We start from the raw sequence: 21,296 nt of genomic DNA on the forward strand, positions 1-21,296 counted from the left end.
CAGAGAAACTGAGTGCTCGCGGGCCGATTATTGCTCCTGTTTTCATAAAACACTACGACGTAGTCCTAATCCTGCAAGCACTCCATTCTCTTCCGAAACGCGAATATGTTAAGTGACGTCACAGAGACGAACCGCCGCGCCGCACCCCACCCTGACTGCTGTAAAAAGCCATTTATTAGGCACCCTAATACCCCCTTTCTGTAGGCTATAATCAATCTGTAACAAATAATGTAAATTTGTTGACTAACTTTATTTATTGCAAACAAAAACCACTCGTATGTATTACCTGCTACTTGCTGGTTTGGCAATGAATTCGTGTTACTATGATGCAAAAGAGCGGAAAACTGTACAATAAACCTATCAGAACTGGTAGCAGAAGTAACAGAGCGGGAATACGTATAACTACCAATCGGAGGCAAGTACGGGAAAAAGTGCACCGGCGACAAAACGCGGGAAAAGTCATATTTTAGAATATTTGGCCAAGTCACGAGTGTGCTTTGCGAGGGGCCTGATTGGCCGAAGAGGGCAGCAACATTGTTCTGATTGGTGTAAGCAAAACAAGCGTGTATGACGTTGAATATCGAAAGACTAAAAGATATAAAGAGCCAAGCCAAACGCGGAAGTAGCGGTTCTAACGAAACGTGCCTTCATACTACTATTAATAAATACTACTTATAAATACTAAGATTTCAAAACTAGCAATTAAGCAAACTTTTTCACTGGGTCAAGCATTATGCATAAGTTAAATTCGATTTAAAATTAATCCCTAGCAAAAAAATTATCACTTGTATCCTAAACTCCATACGTTACATGTTTTCCAAATACCCTTATTCGGCTCGATCAGAGTAACCTGAGCCCGCAATTCTCGTAAGCTCAGTAACAGACGAATATGACACGACAGCGTTCCGACAGTCCTTCGTTTTCGATCGTCAGACACGAGTCACGTCCTTGAACGCAGGCGTGGTATATTTCGCTCTGTTCTGAGTTACGGTATAACTATAGCTAATTTGAATTGACATTCTGGTGTGCAAAAACTTACAATCAATTCTTTTGATAACAAAGAATACAAATGAACAGAAAATGACATCAGAGGTTCTAAGTGATTTTCAATCTTCTACTTTTCAAGATTATTCGCATTACTTAACTAGACTTATTTTAAAAAGAAAACTTTAATTGTGGCCTAATGTTGAATCAGCAAGTCTCGAATAAGGTTGCACGCTAAGTGCGGGCCATCTGACAAGTCAATATGCCACTGTTTAATGTTGTAAGTAAAGCCATAGCAAAATTGACTAACCATAATTATCAAGAAACCCTATAATGTTAATTCAGCATCCTGTGACTAAATGAAAATACAACCTCTGATGTCCCGGACACCCGATATGTTAAAACGCTGCACATAAGCTATACAAAACCATTGACTCACATAACATGACAGCTTTTTTTTTACACTTGCTCGTTAAGTTTCCGATTACGTTCTCAACTCTTGCAACCCTTAAAGTGATGGGTGTCTATTTTTTCCTAAAAAATATCAATGCAGGTCACGCAAATAAAGTTGCTGTTCAAAAAAGGGAAAATTGATCTATCTATTTATTCTCGCAGCTGAACTGACACTGTAAAACATGTCTGTTGACCTGCAAGAAAAATTTGCTCTTAACATTGATCACGACTTAGTACTTTAACAACTGTACAATTTGGATGGATAGAAAACAAATGCTATCTAAAGCGTCAAACCTCTGATAATAACCTTAAAAATATCGCACTTGTATTGAAACTTGTATCAAAACTAGCTACGTTTACCTTAATCGTTTGCAGCCCTATTCCAGCTTGACATTAAATTTTGGCACAATTTTATAGCACAAACTGTTTGGTATATTTACACATATCTCTGCTTTCGATAGGATCATAAAAATAGATATTTTGGGTGTACAACGATTTCGTACAAAACGTAAGCTCTTGAGTTTTATCGGTTGCAAAAATGTTTAAAGGATAAACGCAGAACCCTTTCGCTCTTTTGATAAACGAGGTTGAAGCTATAATTAAATTGGAACTGAAATCCTGTGCTAAATTTCTATCGCGTTGCATGGAAACTATTTTTTAAATCGACAATTAATTCACGTCAAAACTGACACACACTTGCACCCATAGCATAACACTGCCGCCTGCCATTATGAAGGGCAGAGAATTTTATGGGCTTGCAAACAATTTATATACATTCCTAGTTAAAAAAAAAGGAAAACAAAACCTTAAAAAAAACTAAGACCTTTCTCAGCATAGGGACCATTTGTAGAAAACGTTCACCTAATTTTCTGTTTGGGTCTTCATAAGTATTGTTATTTGCAAGCTCAACTTAAACAAGTTAACCAGCCGAGAAAGTTTTCCTTGTCTGAGAAACCGAAACAGCGTACACTTGCCGATTGGAATTCTTCTGCAAAAGATGTTAAACAAAGGGAAAATCGCGAAGCTTTGCCAATGACAAGCGACATCTGTTTGTTTGAACAGCAAGGTAATGAAAAACCTAAGAAACAAACAAACAAAAACAAAGCAAAACAAAACAAAAATGTACATGTTAGCTATATGTTACACCTGGAAGTCGGAATTTATGAAGCCATTTTCCAATGACTAAAAAAATCCCAGCAAGCATAAATGAGCATCTAATTCGATAAATTAACTTTAACCTACATTTGCTACACTCTTTATGACTAACATGAACGTAAAGGCCCAAAACGACTCTAGTGCAGCCTTGATATAACGAACGAAAACCATGTCTAAACCTCTGTTCAATTAATTAGAAGCAAAACTCCGAAAAAAACCCCCACAAAACTTCACTTATTTTGACCAGTTTTCACTTTTAAAGAATATTAGAACTGCCCCCAACAAACAACAAGTCGACTTGTTCGATGTCTCGAGTATGGTGTGAGTTTTTTCCCTACGAACAGTATTCCAATAATCGTATTTTAAATGGAATTTACAGTGAGCCTATGTAAAGTTTTCTTCGCATCCGTTATTTGGTCGTCACGGTTGGGAGGCATTGCGTGACGACCGGAGACAAAGGGCCTCCACAGACTGGAGGCCCTTTGATGCCAAGCAAGTTTGTTCGTTATATCAGGGTTGCACTGAGTTTTCTCGTTATATATCCCGCCCATACATAAACATAATCAAATTAACTTCGCAACTTAAGTCAGTATGATCGGGGATCTCGGAGTACAAGATACGGAATAAACACTGTACAAACAAACTTTGTTACATCACCGTTATCACAAATATAGCGATTCATTGCAGTTCCCAGACTACCCGCGCGCATTACCATGGTAACGTCTTACGCAAATTTACTGAGACGGCAATCCCCCGAAACTGACTGTGACGTCATGAACGCGTCATAGGTCCATCTCTTTTGCAGTTACACGGGACCCTCATGCAATGGAACCTGTGTGTGCACCAGTGCGTCTTTTGACACTCCAAAGTACAATAACTTGTGTTCCAACAACACGGATAAAATGCCTCAGCCCGACAATTTGCACACCACTGTTTCTTCTTGGCCAGGCTAACTGCTTCCTGCACTGACTTCTCAGCCTCCTCTTTAGCCATCTGCAGCGCTTTTTGAGTATGTCTTTCTCTGTCCTGTTTGCATTTTTCCACCGCTTTCTTCACTGCTTCGTCAGTGATTCGTTCTCGCTCCAGCCTTTCCTTGTTCACAGCTCTCTTCACGGCCTGTTGAATGTCACGCTCTCGGTTCTTTTGCGAATCTCGCGTAACTTTCTCGATGAGTTCTTTTTTCTCTTGGCGCTCCCGTTCAAGCGCGTCCTGTAACATTTTAATAACATTGGACTGGTCTCTTGTCGTGGACAGGTCAATAGTTGCGGCACTACTGCTGCAGTTCTCAGACGTTTCCTTTTGTTCACTGACAGACTTGTCACGCAACACTCGTTGGTCTTGTTCCTCTTTCTTTCGTTTTTCTCCTTCGACCAGCTCTTTGGCGCGTTCTCGCTCACACTTCAGATCTGCCTTCAGCGAATTAATCTCCTCTTCTTGTTGAAGAACCTGTTCCTCTAACTGCTTAATCTTTTCTTTATCTTCTTCATTTAACAGCGCATCAGTCTGGGATTCTTTGTTATCGGTTTTAGGGGATGGCGCTGATTCCTGCAACAGACAGTCAAGTCAATTAAGGCTCCTGTGTTGGCTGATTTTACGTTTCACGGTACCGGCAGTGAGAAACCACGGCTCGGGAGCTCAAAAACAAAACAAAACAAAGAAGTACCAAATACCTGTGGCTTGGCATCAGGGTAAAGCAGGGCAAGCTGTCTCTGATATTCTTTCATCTCTTCATTTGCCTGGACCCATCTCTGGGAACGTTTCTTTACTTCCGGTTTGCTTGTGATTGGCATGACGTGTTTCCGGCCGACCCAGGCCCTGTGGGTAAACGTAAAACCAGACATTTCAGCATGATACGCGTGATACTACAGTTTTCTCTTGTTAAAACATGCACCCATCCTCTCCTCGACGTTTTCCTTAATTCCCCTTTCTTTCTGCTATATTAAGTCTCTATTCGAGCGAGAGCGTGATAAGGTTTTGCGTGATTCGGTATGTACGTGATATCGTACGTGCGTTATATCGTTAAAAAACGTTAAAGTCACGAATGTACCTTTGATGAGCAACTCCAAAGAATCGAACAAGAGCTTTTGTGTTATCTTCACTCCAGCTTAGCATCTGAAACAAAAGTCAAACGAATGCCTTAAATAACCACACTACACTTCCTTATTGGCTTAGATATTTCTAACTTTGTAAGGGACGGACCATTATTTTCTTGGAGGGGGGGGGGATGAAAAATTTTCCTCTGCAAACTTTTTTTTTTAGTTTATGCACCTCTGCAAACATTTTTTTTCGAAATTCTTACTATTTTTTGTTATACATATCGTGTTTGCAAACAATTTATTTTGTCTTTCCAGGCCCTGCAAACAATTTTTTTCAATATTTTTTATCCCCCCCCCCCCTCCAAAAAAATAATGGTCCGTCCCTAAGACAAGCGTTTTAGAGCTTTTTAGCTCCTTTGTATGGCACTCAGTCTAAGTTTTCTGTAAAATACAAAATCTGCTGTTCTAAACCACTGGCATGGTGGACTTGTGAAATGAAAGTATGAAAGCCCATAATTTTATATACAGCACCAACGGAATGGAACAAACATTAAAAAAAAATAAATCAAAACTATCCTTCTGATAGAAAGCATTAAAACTAGGACCTTTCCTCCATGTCAAATTAAATTTTGTTGCAATTGGTTTACCTTTTACCCTCAATTCCAGTGTTTGCAAGGCTCAAAATAATTAATTCAGAATGTTGACAATATGAAGGAACTAAAACTCCGCCTGCGTTCACACTTCACAGGACACCCACGAGGACACAGGCACACCAACAAATTAAAAAATCACACTGCAAACAAATAATACTTATAGCATGTTGTAATCAGTTAACTTACTTTAGCAGGCCATGGTGGTTCCCCTGTCATCTTTGCCCAGACAAGCTCGTGAGGAAAGTACTAAGTACAAAAAAATGCTACAATTAAACTTTCTTTTCAAAGTATGAGGATGTAATCGAATAAGAAGCGATTTTTTCAAAACATTTAACTATGAAAAACTGCAATATCACATTGGCAGCCCATGGGGACATAAGCCTCCTCAAAGATAGCCAATTTCACATTCTCCGAAAGTGCCAAAAGGAAATTTGATTTCCTCGTTTACGTAATCTTGTACATAAAGGAAAGGAATCCAAGCTTCAACACCCAGACTGACTCCATCCGTGCGAAACTTTTTGTTTTTACCTAGTATTTATACACTTTTCATCAACTTTCATTTTCACTTGATAATGACAATAGCTCAATGTCGAAACGTCGTCGTTTTTTAACAAAGTTTTCTACATATTTTATCGCAGCTTTTTATAGTTAGATGAACTAATCATAGTTAACATTATCCTGTTGTTATCTGCGGGACGCATCGAAACCAGTAGTAGATAATTTTTTTTTTTGTTGTGTGTGTGTGTGTGGGTAGAACTGGAATATCTAGCTAGGATACGAGATGAATATAAATTTTTTAATACAAGGTAGTTCACTAAATTTTTTAATACAAAGTAGTTGGGGGCAAGTGCAAAAAGCTGGCAAGCAAAAGAAAACAAGAGGGGGACACCTAAAAAGATAAGCGGTAGAAAATAATGAAACCTGAAGCCCTGAATAATGCACTTCCAGAGTTTGGATTGGCATAGCAGCCAATGGATCTTAGCCATTATACCACACACATAAAATTGCCTTACTTTAAAATTGGAAACAGCTGGCCTTATTCAGTTTTTGCATATGGTAAAAAATTTTTATTCCTGTTGTGCTTGTTGAATATGGGATGATTATAGGCAACGAGGCACTAAGCAACTCACAGGCTCACAGGTTAGATCTACCATCTTGTATCTTGTGCTGGTACAATAATAGTAATTGTTAACATACGTGTATACCATTTAAATGACAGTACTCACACATGGTTTGCAGAACCAATTTTTGGTTCGTGTATTGGACATCAAGTAACAATCAGGGCATCGGATCATTTCTTCAAGCTAAGAATTGGACGATAATAAAAACAATTAAAAATAATATTAATTTAGCAACATAATAAAACATTCTTAGTATTTAGCAACAAGTATTCCTTGTCAATAACTCAGCAAGAAATATTTTAATCACTAACCTCTCCATCACAATCCTCCATGATGGCTTCAGCAAGATCAGTCATCTCATCATCATCTGCAAGAAAATGATAAGAAAAGTCAAATTAGAAATCAAATGTTTTGTGTGGCTAGGTTGAAACTGAAAAGGGAAGTTGCCCGTCCGAAATAACGTTGCTTGAATGGAAACCAAATCAGAGGTTTTCTGACAGGTATCGGTAAATCACCTTCAAAATTAATATATTTAGCTGAGATGTAAGATCTTTAGATAAAGCAAGAAGTTATTGTGTACTTTGCTCACATTGTGCTATTTTTTGACGAATTATGCAGTTTTTGATAAATTAATTAAGCGATCCGATGCAATTTGAGATCGATTGTGCAAAACTAGTCGCCAATTTGGCGACCAATTTTCAGGACTTGGCCGCCAAAGTGAAAATTTTAGTCACATTGACGCCTGTATTAGGCGCAATTTTAAGCCTTGTGTTAGAATTTTAATACTAACAGTGATTGTGAAATAATTATTGGTCTATTGTTTGCTGATCATAAGCAAGGTTCTGTTGTTAATGTGCACACATTGAATACCTCCAAAATAAATGATTGCATTATGAAACATCCACTGTGACTCCTCTCTGAATTCTTTTGGGGACTTGTAGGTTTTCTTATCTACCAGCTGTGAAATAAAACATTGTGTCACAAAGCAACCTGATACACGAAACAGGTTTTGAAAATTAAAATGTTATTAAATAAACTATAATCAAATGTGAGGTTCAGTAACTGGACTCCAGATCAAATGATCTGAGTTCAAACGCTGGTCAGTTTCACTGTGTTCTTAGGCAACACTGCTCTTGCAATGTCTCTCTCCACCAAGGAGTGTAAATGGGGGGTGGGGGCAGCCCAGCGGGGGTACTCCGGCTTGTAAATGACGGGGATGATCGAATGGAGGCAAAATTCAGGACCCAAAAAAAATCCCTAAGTCTTCCGACATTACCCAAAAAAATCCCTGAACCAAAAATAACACCCGAAAAAAATCCCTGGTCAAATTACCCCTAAATTGCCAGGAGGTGCAATAAAATAACACAAAGAACGCTCGTTTCGCTTATTCATCATACCATAAATACGCCAAGGCCGCGCCAAGGCACTTTAGTTCGTTTTTAATACCCAAAAAATCCCCTATCTAAATCAAGATACCGTAAACACCCGCGTATAAGCCGCACCCGCAGATAAGCCGCACCCTGAGTTTAACAACTCAAATGTTGGAAAAAAAGTTTTTTGAAAGTAAATCAAAGAAAATCCAAAGTCTTGAGTCTTTAGGAAGTCTTCTTCATCGAACGTAAACTCAATGAACATTGAAACAGAAAATACTTCAGTCTTACCCACAATTTGAGCTCTTTAATAAAACGAAAACAAACTTTGACATATTATGGGTGATCTTTTTCTGGCATTTGTTGACAGGTATTTCTTCATTCAACGCAGTTTTTCCATAGATTTTTGTGTGACAACAACAAGAACTTGCGTTCGCCGAACGTTCGTAGCTTAGTAACCAGGCATTTGATTGGACGCAAAATATGGGACTAGGGCGAGAACGCAAAACAAGATGGCGATGGAGGCGTTTGGGTTTCGTGGCTATCATATTGACAAATTAAAGAGATTTGGGAGCCATCTATTGGAGATAAACTTGTTGCATAAAGAGAGTTTCGTAATCAGTTCAACAAATTTTTCATCAAAGTGCAAAATGAGAAAGAAACAATTGGCCATCTTACTCGTGAATACTCGTGGTATTTTCTCGCTCGTAAAAGTATCAATATAACTGTTAAAGTTATAGGCCATTGTCGACACTGCAAACAGTATAGGAGCTGTCAAACTTGCAAAAGCAATGACCGGTACTCTCTTGTAGTTTTATGTTATAATAATTTACATAATTTTCCATAAATTAGCATCAGTTAATGAAAATTAACGGCACCTTTTCCAAATGTCCCCGCAGATAAGCCGCACCCCCGCTTTCGAGCGAAAATGTTTGGAAAAAAGGTGCGGCTTATCTTCGGGTTTTTACGGTACCCCAAAAAATACTTGCCAAATTTTCCAACCCCAAAAAATCCCGGAATCGAAAAATTCAAACCCAAAAAAATCCTTCGATCATCCCCGTCATTAAAAAGCCAGAGTACCCCCCTGGGGGGGGGGGGAGGGGGCTTAGATAGACTGGAGTCCCTCCCAGGGGGACCCAGGGGGAGTATCAATGCTCCGAGTACAGCTTCATGTTACAGAAACCATCCTGAAGACAAGCTTGGCAGTGTGCCGGGCCACACACAGGCCCAGTGAATGCTTCACTTGGCAAAACGCAGTACAGTATGTACTACAGTGCAGGTCTGGTGTTATTCTCTATCTTAATTAACCAATCAGAAATGAAGTTCAGGGCCCAGTTGTTCGAAGGGTGGATAACGCTATCCGCCGGATAAATCGCTATCCAGTGGATAAATGCTAACAAAACAAACCACGCTATCCACTGGATAGTGATTTATCCGGTGAATAGCATTATCCACCCTTCAAACAACTGAGCCCAGGTCTCTGAAATGTGAATCTAAGATGCCTCTCTTAGGGGTTTAGAAGCCGATGCCTTTCTTCAGCAAGGCTTGAAAAAAAAGCTTGAATTCCAGCTTGCCCTAGGGACAAGCAGCTCTCAAATTTTTCTTGCCGCAGTCAGTTGCATGTTTGTCTAGCTAATACACAATTTTTTTTTATGATTCAGTCAGCTGATGACTTGCAAGTGCCTGGGCCCTTGCCCATCAGGTACCGTAAGTGAGTATGAAAAGTCACTTGCCCAGCAGGAAAATCCACTTGTCCCGGCTAAGTGAGCAGGACTTTTTTTGAGCCCTAATCTGGTGTCTATTTGCTGAAACTGAAACTTTCCTGGGAATAATCTTCCTCTAAAGGAGGAGAAATATAGATAATGACTAATCAAGGGTTGGGGCCAGCAGAAAGTGTTACACACCTTTTCTAATTTCTTAAGATCCATTGGTTTAAATATGAAGTCCTCATAATCTGGGTGTTCTTCCAGTGAAATTGGCTCCATGTATTCCTTGGCCTGAAGGAGAAGGACACTCATCTAAGTTGTTTAAAGTTTTACAGACATTTCGGTTTGCAGTATATTGCTGGCTAGAATAAAAAATTTAACAAAATCATGAAGTGAACAATTAAGTTTTGTTCTAACTATGTGCGTGAATAATGACCCTATCTTCAGGGAAATCAATTAAGCTTAATCTTTACGTTCATACTTTAAAGAAATATATACAAGCGAAAGTTGACACAGACACAGAGGTATAGAAACCCAAATGTCAGACCCAACGGGCACGCCCAACAGAACAAGCCCTGCCTTCTGGTCAAGCTGCTGAAAATAACTTAACATAACTTAATATTTTCTGTGGCTAAGGCAGCCCTGATTGTATGTATGTACAAAGTACCTTTTCTTTCATTCTTTCAAGTGTAAACTTGAGAAGTTTTACAAGTTGGTCAGGAGTCTTGTTTGACATTAGCGCAGGTAACTTCTGTGGCTATAAACACAATTAGCAATATGCTATCAGCAACAAAATAAAACGTAATTTGTAAAAGGCAATAATAATTATTAATTTCTCACAAGAACAAAAATCTTTCCTATATATAGATCTAGGTGCTTCAATGGATTATCTGACTGCCTGAAAACTAAGATCAGCTACCAGACAGATTATTCCTGTCGTATAATTTTGTCTAAAATACACAAATTTAAATTTAAACACATATTAATCTGTCTCGGACAGATATAATAATACCTGGTAATATAAATCAACTTTTAAAGGGTAAACACATGACAGTAAAAAACTGAAAAACCAGTGGCCCTCTGTATATATAATACATTTAAGAACTAAAAAATAATAGTTAAAATCTAAGAATCTAAAATTACAAATGTTAGTTAAAAATACGCTATATGACATTGGTATAAATCTACTAACTGCCTAACCAATTCTCCTGCACAAAATATAAAAAATATAACTTATTACCTGGCAAGATGGGCATTTCCATTTTCCATTAGTTACAGTACCAGAATGCGCACACTTTCTGTGAAATACGCGTGGGCAGTGATCACATGCAATAACTTCCCCTGCTTTATGACAATCCCAGCAATACCAATCATGAGTGTTTGATGTTAGCCTTTTCTTTTGTGCTTCTATTTCATCCTATTGAAGAAAAAATACAATTTTTATATAGAAGAACTGCTAAATCACCCGCAGGAAATGGGGTTTTCAAGGTGCAGGTAACTGGGAAAAAGAGGGAACAATTTGATGACATTAAACAAAAATTTTACATTTATATAAAAGGCACCAACTGGAGGAAACTACAAAGGAAGGGGTGCACACCAGGCATAAATGATACAGTGAGGAGGAAGTTTGGACCCCACACCCCCTCTACCCCCTACTTTCTTTCTACAAAATTATTTGAGGCCCTTCCATTTTATACACATTTATATACTAAGCACATTCTTTTCTTAGTTCTAAACACTGATTGAACTTAAACTGTTGAAAAACAGTGATTTTCTTAATATTAAAGGACTTTTTCGAAATGAGATTTTTTTTTTTTAAAAAATTTTTTTTTTTTTTTTTTTTTTTTTTTTTTTTTTTTTTTTTTTTTTTTTTTCTTTTTTTTTTAAAAAATTTTTTTAAATAATTTTAAAAAATGGAAAAATTTTTTTTTTTTTTTTTTTTTTTTTTTCTTTTTTTTTTTTATTAAATTTTTTTTTTTTTTTTTTTCGCCGCAGGCCTTTTTGTTTTTTTAAACAGTACTAGGGGCGGATGTGGAATAGTAAATGCGAGACTTTGCGAGACTGATATTTTTTCTGCAAGCCCGAGACCTTTTTTAGCCTTGCAAAAAAAAAATGAGACTCAGAGAAGGCGTCAAAGAAAAATTCAAGACGACAAGACCCCTTAAATTTGGTTAAAATTTTGTGAGACATTTTTTAAAGGACCATTCACCACCCCTAGTACTGTACTCTTGAGCAACACACTTTACTCTGCCAGTGCCAGTCTTATTACTCAGGAGTATAAATGGATTACTAACCGGAGTAAATTACCAGGAATTATTTCTGTCAGTAAATGGTTTGAACCAAGGAGTATCAGTAGACTAAGTTCATATCATGTGATTGCCCGGATGTGAATAGTCCTAAAAAGACTGTTTTGGCGACATGTTTCAACAACCTAAGAAGAGGAGTCAAGGAGATGAATTCTGCTCAGAATGCCAAAACATAAATCACCAAATAAAAGTCCTTTTCAGGACTTCTCTCATCTGATCGCTCACCAGAACTAATATGCCTATATGCATTACAAATTAATTATTACTAAGACAGATGACCTGACAAACGTGCAGGGAGTAACGATCAGTAACGACTAATAATTTCCCCATTAGGGAGCGTCAGAAGATCTTTTCAGTCAAGTCATTTTACATTGCAAATGCCTAAAAACATACTTGAACCTTTTAAGATAATAAACATTTCTTTTTCCCAGAAGACAGCAACACTCAAGACTTTTTTCTTACTCTATTACACAGTGCCAACGTCTCGAAAATAAATCAAACATTACATGAACAAAGTGATCATTTTATCGTGTAACGTGAAAAAAGTTCAATCATGCGGTACAGATATACCACTTGATAAATATTCAAGCCCCCCGCATTGTGTTGGCAGTAGACTTGAAGTCTGATAGGAAGTTAGGCTAAATTGGCAGTCACGGTGACGGTCTACCACAAAGAGTAGTATAGCATCTTCTACAGCAAATAGACTTAAGTTTTGTTTTTAAGGCTCCATAAGATTATTAAGGCAAAACCAAGATTAATCAGGGTGGCAGGTTAAAATCCAGCCAAACAACATTAATTTTATAATTTTAAAATCTTGAACTATTCTGAACGGGCACAAGGAAGTGCTGATTGTTGTAAAGAAGAAGTAAGTTTCATTTCTCCAATGCAAAGAAACCAGCTGAGAATTGGAAATATATCTTGTTCTTGATCACGACAATAAAAAGGTGAGAAATGTAAATGAATACGGTGCTGGTTGTTCTAAACAATACAAGTTTAACAAAGCCATTAATTGTTTCTTCATATTTTAAAATGATCAGAAAGCCAAACAAGTGCGGATTAGTGAATTTACTTAACATAACAAATGAACGTCGATCCTTTGTCAAATTTTACTCTTTCTTTTAGTAATACAAGCACTATATATTATAACACTGTAGAAATCATAAAAGGACTAGGCAAGAAGAATAATTATCTAAAATACCAATCTTTCAGTTTTGGTTTTATACATCAAACGTCTTCCGTTTCTGCTGGTTATTCAGAAGCTTAAAATATAACAAATTTATTACTAACTGTTCGATCATAAAGGAAAAATATGCAAATGAACCTAACAGCCGTAACGAATAAGCAAATTAAACCTGTGCATCCAAAATGAGCGAGCACAACACGCATTTGGCTATGTGATGTTATAAACCAAAACTGGGGAATGATTTTACCGCATATCACGCAAGCGAAACCTTCCATGTTTAGAAATGAACACGAACGCTCCTTGATTTTAGTTTAGCGATGCTTATAAAGTCATACACTTGCTAATTGAACGGCAAAAGGGTTAAGGTGACCACAAATACCAATAAATATTCATACAAAAGCTTCAATAACGTGGAATATAACAAAGCTCATCTGCATGATAGAACGGAAAGGAAAGCCGAATTCGCCGGAATCGCAAATACCAAATATCTCTTGCAACCAACTATTTTCTCGTTGGGGAGCAACTATTTACAACAACAAAAAGCTTGAATGTTACCAATACACATAAGAGCTCGATCAATGGAGTTTTTGTATTTTTTCGTGTTATGAATATTCTTGTTTTGTTAAAATCACAATTTGCATCGTCGGGTCAGGGTGAGTCGAAATCATTGAAGTGTATCTGCCTAAACAGAAATACTTCACCCTCCTAAAATAGCCATAAATACGTTCAGTTAAAGATTCTTACCATATCTTGCCTTTCCCTGTCGGCAAAATGAGTTAGAGATCGACCAAGTCGGCGAAACGCCCCCGCTTTAGTAAGCTTATAATACATAAACAATTAGAAGCCGTCTAAGAAGTCGCGGACATCACTTCCTGCGCCACTAGCGAGCGCGTGTTGTAAATCATGAAAATAATTCACAACCAAAACTACTCACATCATCTTCGCCGTCTTTCCGAAGAATCCTATAAGCGGTTTGAGGGATTCCTTTTGTACTTCCGTGACTAGAAAATGTAGTGACTTGAAGAATCAAGCCATCTTTAACCGCAAACTTTAACTGCTTCACTATCTCGGCTTTACTCCAATCAAATTCTTGTAGAACCGATCGCACAATCCTGCCTTCGTTCGGGCACTGTTTCTGAGCGGATATTTTTACGATGGCTTCCTTCAGCGCAAGAACGTAGAAAGGATCAGAGTGTCTTCTGACGGAAAACTTTGCCATCCCAAGCACACAGCCACTTTGTTTCCATACAATGTGTCATCGGGAAACACATAGGATTATGAATATTTCGCGGGCCCTCTCCCGTCAAATACGCATGCTTTTCGAAGCCTATCGAACTGCGCGAACGAATCCACGATCTCCTTCCGATGACGTAACGGAAAAACACCGGAAATTGAACTTGTGTTGTATTGAAACAGATCACGCAATTTTTAAAGGGAAACAAGATAACATCGGTCTTTTCTACGCGTTTTTCCTTTTTTCACGAAATCGAAGAAATAAGTTTATAATCTGAAATATATTTTTTGAATCTGCATTTAATTCTCAGAAACTAGAAGATAATAATATCTGCGCGAATCTTTTTTTTTTTTTTCGTTGCCGTAGAAACAAACTTCGAGTTGCCTTCAATGTGACCTTGTTTCGCAAGCGCTTCGTGAAACACGATGAATGATGACTCATTTTACTTCCTGTTCTTGGCTTTTAACACTTCCTGCCTACTGCATTGGTAAAGTGCCAGCAACAACCTACATCACACCGTAAAGTCCCGATTTGAAACCCAACGCTATACATTTTTTTTTGTGGTTTTGAGAGGTCAGTTATATGTGCTTCCATCAAACGGTAGAAAAGAATGTTATATTCAGTGATAAGTAAACCGCACTCACCATGGATTACGATACCAGACTGAGAAACGAACAACGGATACCCCGGGGTGGGTGGGGTCAAGGATGATGGGGAGGGGAAGTGATGAATTGTTTGGTAACGGCTTTAGATTTGAGAATAAAATTGATCATTGGATTCAACAGGCCAGCGTGTTTCTCTTGCTTCCGTAAAAGAATTCGACAGTGTTACTCTAATGTGTTTACAATTGAGGATGGACAGCCGATTTAACTTCCTGCTCTTTGTCATCGGCCGCTTATTTAGTTTGTGATCCAGATTTTCCGGTTCGATCATTGTCAAATTTGTGCACGTGCCTTCGTCTATAAGAAGGCAAAGCTTTGTTAACCTTCTTTCCTTTATACCGCGTAGAGTAATTTAGCAACAGAACGGCAACATTCGAAGACGGGAGAGCACGCGGAATAGACCGGAACCGACTCTATTTCGACTTCCGGTGTATTGCTACGTGCACAGGGCCCACCCGTGCACAGCATGATCAATGTAAACACACGGCCGTGTATAGCTCATTGTTTTTGGTTCAAAGCAGGGCTTTCTACATTTGCTTTGAGAAAAAAACAAAAATCACATGAGGGGTAAGGATGAATAAATTATTCCCGGAGTAAAGTATTGAAATTCATCCATTCAGACCATGCACGACGCCTTTCAATCGTTTATCAATATTATTTATATGTCAATTTCAGCAGTGCCCATTCCCCGAGCATTCAGGGGCATCTGTTGCCTAGTTTCTGTACGGCTTTTTTCCCAGGCCTTAACGGTATTACTGAAGTCACTACTCGTTATGGTGACGTATCCGGGACGAACGGCCGGGGGCCTCACTTTTTCGCTCGGACCACGTAACCCGAAACGAGTTGACCGCGACGAAAATAGAGGCCTAGGAACTAGGCAAGGGCATCTGCACACCTTTAATCCTGAGGGTGGACCATTTGAAATTTTATCACTGCTGAGTGCTCGGGTGCTGGGCATTTGCCTACTTCTGGGACAAGCTCTGGATATCTGGCCAAAACAGCTAGTAAAACAATAAAACACACACACACTGTAGAACAAATTTTATTTCCCTGTTGCTCCCTAACAGCTGATGCAATTTTATGTCAATAGACAACCAGACTAAGATTTGAGACTAAAATTTAAGATTAATAAACAAAGGAGATTTACAACTTAAACTAATCAGCTGGTCTTATTTACAAACGTATTTACATTAATAACAGTGAACACCAGAAGATTAGAGACAATAAATGGAAGAAAGAAAAATGTTGGCTAGATGGTATCATATTACATAAAGCAAAGGTTTTTCAGATTTGATATCTCATGCTACATATGTTGACTCTAATGTTATCATAAGAAGACTAGACAAGGTAAAAAAGAACGGAGGTCCTGACGATCATTTAGAAAACAGTCACTTGTTAATTGTTTATGATCAATAATGCAGCACCTCCATAAAAACCAGTGCTGGTTTGAAATGAGAAATAGTTGGAAGTGGACGATGATGATTCCTCTGAGCCAGCTCAGGAACAATTCTATGAAACATCTGAAAAAAAAAAGGCAGAAAACAAATCAATGAAACTAATATGAGTTGAGGTGAGGAAGTTGTCCAAATAATGATTAAAACTAAGCTGGAAATGATAAGGCATTGGACTGTACTATGAAAACTACACATCACTGCAATGTCCCAAACAGAAAAGACAGTTCCACACACTGTCAGGTTTACTTTGCACTTACATGCAACCAATTTCCTCGCTGACATTTTTTGAGCTCAATTACCAAATATTTAAAAGTTCTGAGTTCAATGTATGGCATTTGAAGTTGCCCCCTTTATGGAAGAATAGAAGGAATGAGTAATTTGGCAAACACTTCTACAACAGGGAGAGCATCGAAACAAATACTACTTCTATCTGTAGTCTATAAAACTGCAATTTAATTTCTGTTGAAATCCAATTTTGATGAACTGTTCTCAAAGAGAAATTTATATTAAACATCAGGCAGTCATTTGGCCATAAATTAAGAACACTATTTTGTTCTGCTTAACAGTAGGTTGTGTAGATTGTTGATTTTATGCTTACATGTTGGTGGTGTCTCATGAAATCTTCTCTGGACCTGATCATAGTTGAATTTTACAAATGCGTCATATTGTTCTAGGAAAAAACAACAAAAAAACATAATTGTAAATTATATAACTTTAATATTCTATTATACATTTTTCAAGTTATAGACAAACTAATCTAAAAAGACCCAGGAGTACATGTAAATTATTTCATGAAATTAAGTAAAGAAAATTAATACTTTTTTGTTCACAAGTGTAAGTTATGAACACAGGGCAAACTGTGTTAATATGTACAGCTCATATTTCTTTCAAACTGCAGTTGAATCCCTATAACTCGAACCTTCAAAGGAAATCTAAAAAGGTTCAAGATAAGGGGAGTTCAAGTTATCAAGGGTAAAGCTAATAAGAAAAAGACCTGGAGGGGTATCAAGAGAGGTTTGAGTTACTGAGGGTTTGGGTTATCGAGATTCAACTGTACTACAGTGTATGAGGGTTTCCAAAACTCTGTGGTGGCAAGAAAAGAAGGCTTTCTATCCCTTTTATAAAACAGAAATTATAGGCTTCTTTGTTTTCCACAGATGCAGAGTATGGTGAATGGAGTTCAACTAATCACAGTGTGCAGTATTAGAAACAAACTCGAATGTGTATGTAGGCATGGAGCATATTTTCACTGAGTTTTGTATTTATAAAGTTCATAGCATGTTGGTTATTCAGAAAAACAACAAAGATATCAAACATACATGCAGTAGTTTCATTTTATGCCTTTTAAGCTTTATCTTACTCAGCATATTTCATACTTTTGTGTATTTTAATACTACCAGAGTATTGCACATTTTTTAATGCAAATCAGGCCATCTGATTTCATTCACAGTAAGTATCCCAAAACTTTTATTGGTATATTGAACAGTGGGTTGTTATATGTGGTGGTACATTTCAATGCTCCAAACTTTTTATTTATTTATTTTTAAATTTCAGTTGATTTCAGTTTACTTTGGCCGCCCCCTTTGCGAAGTTCGTTGGGAAATTGGAAACTTTGTTAAGAAGTTGGCAATTACGTTTTGAGTTCACCAATCAAATTGCGAACTTCAATACAAAGTTCCCAACCTCGACCCGAATAAACTTCGCAAGTTTGCTAGTTGAGGAGAAACAAGACATGCTGCTCGGAAGTCATGGCGATCTGAACTCAATAATTTTAAAGGAAACAAGGTCGTGGTGGGAATATCCCAGCGACTCTTACAGCTCAAGTTGAAAAATACTTGTTTGAACAACTATACTGACATCAATAAAAACCTTACATGTCTAGTTTCTCCTCAACTACCAAACTTGGGAAGTTCAGTTGGCCGAAGTTGGGAACTTTGTATCAAAGTTCGCAACTTGATTTACAAACTTGCAACATAATTGGCAACTTCATAATGAAGTTTCCAATTTCCCAATGAGCTTTGCGAAGAGGGCAGCCAAAGTAAACTGAAATCAACTGTAAAGGACAACTGAAACTCCCATTAAAAGAAATTGAAAAGTATCAGTTCCTTTCTCAAAATACTGGAGAGAACACTGGTTTGCAGTTACAGAAACCTCTTTCATTAAGTAACCAAAGTCACGCACCTGCAAGTTTTTCTCTCAAGACCTTGTCATATTCCTCTGTTACTTGTGCTTCTCTTTCTTTTAGCATCCTTTCACAGATAAGGGTTACTTGTTTTAATGTGAAGAGGGGTTGATCTTTACGTGGAGGTGAAGATCCAGGTGAATACGAGGAGAAAGTGCTCATTTCTGGAGAGCTTGGTACTTTGAGATGCTTTCGTCTCTGTAGTCTTCTCCATTCTTGATGGATGTTGGCTGAAACTTGATCTAAAAAATAACAAAAATGTTAACATCTGCTTATAGTAGCAGTTAAATACTATCAAAATCACTAGAGTGGTAAAACCACCGTCACATGGACACTACTCATTCATCAGGAAAGCCAACAAGAAGCTTCAAGAAACTCTCTGCTGCAAAACAGCATGGAACCCTTAAACATAAAAAAAAACGCTCCTTTTCTTTAAGGTTGGATACATCTCATGAGCTTCCTGACCTTGTTGCCTTGATAGACTCATTTTTGTTTATACAAATTCTGGAAAAACAATGTTTACATGGCCATGCCATGAAGTGACCATTAAAAATCACATAATCGCCGACAAGACGCTCGCAAACACCAACTACGTGACAATATTTTTTCAATCATGCGACGAGAATTGTGCTGCTGCCAGTTCAAATTCCTAAAGGAGGTTTGCATATTTTGTCGTGTACAAACTGAAGTAAACAAAACTTGTCGCATAAAAGCTTGTCAAGATAAAATTGCTCTCGTGTAATTAGCTTTTTGCCAGGAGATGTCAAAACCTTTCTGGGAAGCAGTTTTTTAATTTTATAATGTGCAGTTCCAGAAAAAATCCATACCCATCCATGGAAGGTCATTGGAAATTTTAAGGAGGTGGGGGTTCTCAAAAGCCAAAACTTTTAAAGGAAAGTATGGAGATCAACTGGAATTTCCAGAGGTGTGGGGGATTCAAACCAAAAACCTTCCTTAGGAGGGGTACATGGATATTTTCTGGAACAACACAATCACGACATATTCAAAGTGATGGTAACACTCTGAAGTACAGTATAAATAGGTATTACAGAGAAAAAGACAAGCACATTGATTGTAATAGATAGCCAGTGATTCAACAATCGAGTTTGTTTCAATTTTACTTTCCAATTTTCAAACATTACATGTACCGTATATCACATTTATCCAACCCAAATAATGCTAGCTAAAAATATATGAGAAACAGAAGGCTCCTTTAAATGTTTTAACAATTGCTTGGACATAACACATCTTTAATTAAATAGAAAAGGGACTAATCAGCAACTGATTCATGTTGAAGATTTTCAACAGTTTTAAATATCAAGGTTTTCCATGGACGACCTTTGATGGCTTTTCCTAAACAATAAGTAGGCATTCTTTTTCTCATGAGACATACACGCTTTCTAAATTGTTAGTTAAAAATATTTCTGGCCTAATTTGCATTTCAATATGTATACAAGCAAAGGCTTTCAGCTGAAAGCAAACGGCCTTTTTGCACCATCAAACCACATGTTGTCTTTTGTCTGTAACGATCTTTTAAAGAAATATCGGAAGATGAACGCTTAAACCACGCTAGTCAAAGTCTGCTGACTTACAAAGAATGTTGTTCCTCCTACTATTTTCGTTTCAGTGATTACAAGAAATTTGTGAAATTTCTAAACGATGCTGCAACAATGTAGCAAAAAAATAGAAAAGCAATCTTGCCGGTTATCCAAGATCTATTTTCCTGGGTTTCATGCGTTTAAACTCATAAGGAAATTGGAGCCAATAAGTCGAACTCAGTAAGTTTCTCAAAAGCCCCTGAAGGAAATGTGCAACCTCACTTTTCATTATGGCGTCACTGTGACGATCTATCGATGTGGTTCTTCAATAAGTAAAATTTTCAATTTTGAAAAACGCTCAGATTAAAGAAAGAAAGACATTATTAGCCATCTACAGCTGCCTCTTATTTTAAAAGCGTTGGCAATTTTAAACAATGAAGTAGCTTGATATAAGCCAAGTCGAACGGGAGCTTGAGTCAAGAAACAAAGACTTCAAGACGAATGATTTCTCGCCCACGTATGTCTGTTCAAAAGAAACAGACGTAAGACAAACTACTGTAGTCAAAGATACTCTGCATCAGACAAAAGCTAACTCTTTTCAAAGCACAAAAAAGGATATTGTCAGAGAACTGCGTGCACTGAAAGTTAAACGAAGCTACCTACGTAGTTCAACAAAACCTAAAATTGAAGTGCTAAAATTAAAATTACACAATTACCTTGCGATAACCTTGGAGCAACACCACGAAAATGAGACTCGGTTGTGACTGAAGGAGGTGGTGTTGACGGTTTTAGAGGAATACATCTTCTTCTCTTTGGTGAAGGTTGGTGTTGAGGTGTGAGAAGAGGATCAAACTCGTAAGACCTCTTAAGAGTAGCACAAGCCATGTCGTTTACACTTGTAATTCGGCGAAAAATAAAGAAATAGACCACGTACAGGATAGATGAATAACTTGGCTCTTATTACAGCACCCAAGATTACTTCTACAGGTTCGATGCACTCAAGATGACTCGGATTTTTCTGCTAGAATCTTCTCAAAAGAACTCGATAACTAAAGATGGCGGCGATAGCAACTAAATTTGGCTGTGTTTTGAATTGTCGACAATCGACCAATCAACGTGAAGCAAATCCAAGCTCAAATGTTGCCTCGATTCCAATGTGCAAAGTGACATAACTCTGGGTAGGAGAGAGGGTCTATTTATTGTCGTCATAATCAAGTATCCCAGAAATCCTCAGTAGCGGAAGGAACGTCACAGAATCT

At 37.7% G+C, this 21,296-nt stretch overlaps 2 protein-coding genes across 2 annotated transcripts; both read right to left on the minus strand.

Moving 5' to 3' along the window:
• Positions 1 to 231: 231 nt before the first annotated feature.
• LOC144658564 (zinc finger MYND domain-containing protein 11-like) lies at positions 232 to 14,283 on the minus strand. The gene is made up of 11 exons (XM_078519007.1): positions 13,902 to 14,283; positions 10,719 to 10,895; positions 10,146 to 10,235; positions 9,677 to 9,769; positions 7,273 to 7,360; positions 6,714 to 6,769; positions 6,508 to 6,585; positions 5,468 to 5,527; positions 4,640 to 4,704; positions 4,263 to 4,407; positions 232 to 4,137 (listed from the first exon to the last, which is right to left on the minus strand). Exons 1-11 carry the CDS (start codon positions 14,184 to 14,186, stop codon positions 3,364 to 3,366), a joined length of 1,911 nt encoding a protein of 636 aa, XP_078375133.1. The 5' UTR covers positions 14,187 to 14,283; the 3' UTR covers positions 232 to 3,363.
• Positions 14,284 to 15,889: 1,606 nt separating this feature from the next.
• On the minus strand, positions 15,890 to 21,216 carry LOC144658618 (akirin-2-like). Its single transcript, XM_078519078.1, has 4 exons — positions 20,754 to 21,216; positions 18,499 to 18,741; positions 16,916 to 16,987; positions 15,890 to 16,383 (listed from the first exon to the last, which is right to left on the minus strand). The coding sequence occupies exons 1-4, from the start codon at positions 20,920 to 20,922 to the stop codon at positions 16,373 to 16,375; spliced, it is 495 nt and encodes a 164-aa protein (XP_078375204.1). The 5' UTR covers positions 20,923 to 21,216; the 3' UTR covers positions 15,890 to 16,372.
• Between the last annotated feature and the right edge of the window lie 80 nt (positions 21,217 to 21,296).

The sequence above is a fragment of the Oculina patagonica genome, chromosome 6 (assembly GCF_052425735.1).
Source record: "Oculina patagonica isolate OP01 chromosome 6, crgOcupat, whole genome shotgun sequence".
NCBI lineage: Eukaryota > Metazoa > Cnidaria > Anthozoa > Scleractinia > Oculinidae > Oculina > Oculina patagonica.

Excerpts from the sequence above, each read along its gene's own strand:
- LOC144658564 (XM_078519007.1), bottom strand. The coding sequence starts at position 14,186 with ATGGCAAAGTTTTCCGTCAGAAGACACTCTGATCCTTTCTACGTTCTT. Across the intron at positions 10,236-10,718 it reads GGAAATGCCCATCTTGCCAG|CCACAGAAGTTACCTGCGCT; the intron begins GTAATAAGTTAT and ends TTGTGTTTATAG. Across the intron at positions 4,705-5,467 it reads AACCACCATGGCCTGCTAAA|ATGCTAAGCTGGAGTGAAGA; the intron begins GTAAGTTAACTG and ends CTTTTGTTTCAG.
- LOC144658618 (XM_078519078.1), bottom strand. The coding sequence starts at position 20,922 with ATGGCTTGTGCTACTCTTAAGAGGTCTTACGAGTTTGATCCTCTTCTC. Across the intron at positions 18,742-20,753 it reads TGCTCCAAGGTTATCGCAAG|ATCAAGTTTCAGCCAACATC; the intron begins GTAATTGTGTAA and ends GTTATTTTTTAG. Across the intron at positions 16,988-18,498 it reads CTTGAGAGAAAAACTTGCAG|AACAATATGACGCATTTGTA; the intron begins GTGCGTGACTTT and ends GTTTTTTCCTAG.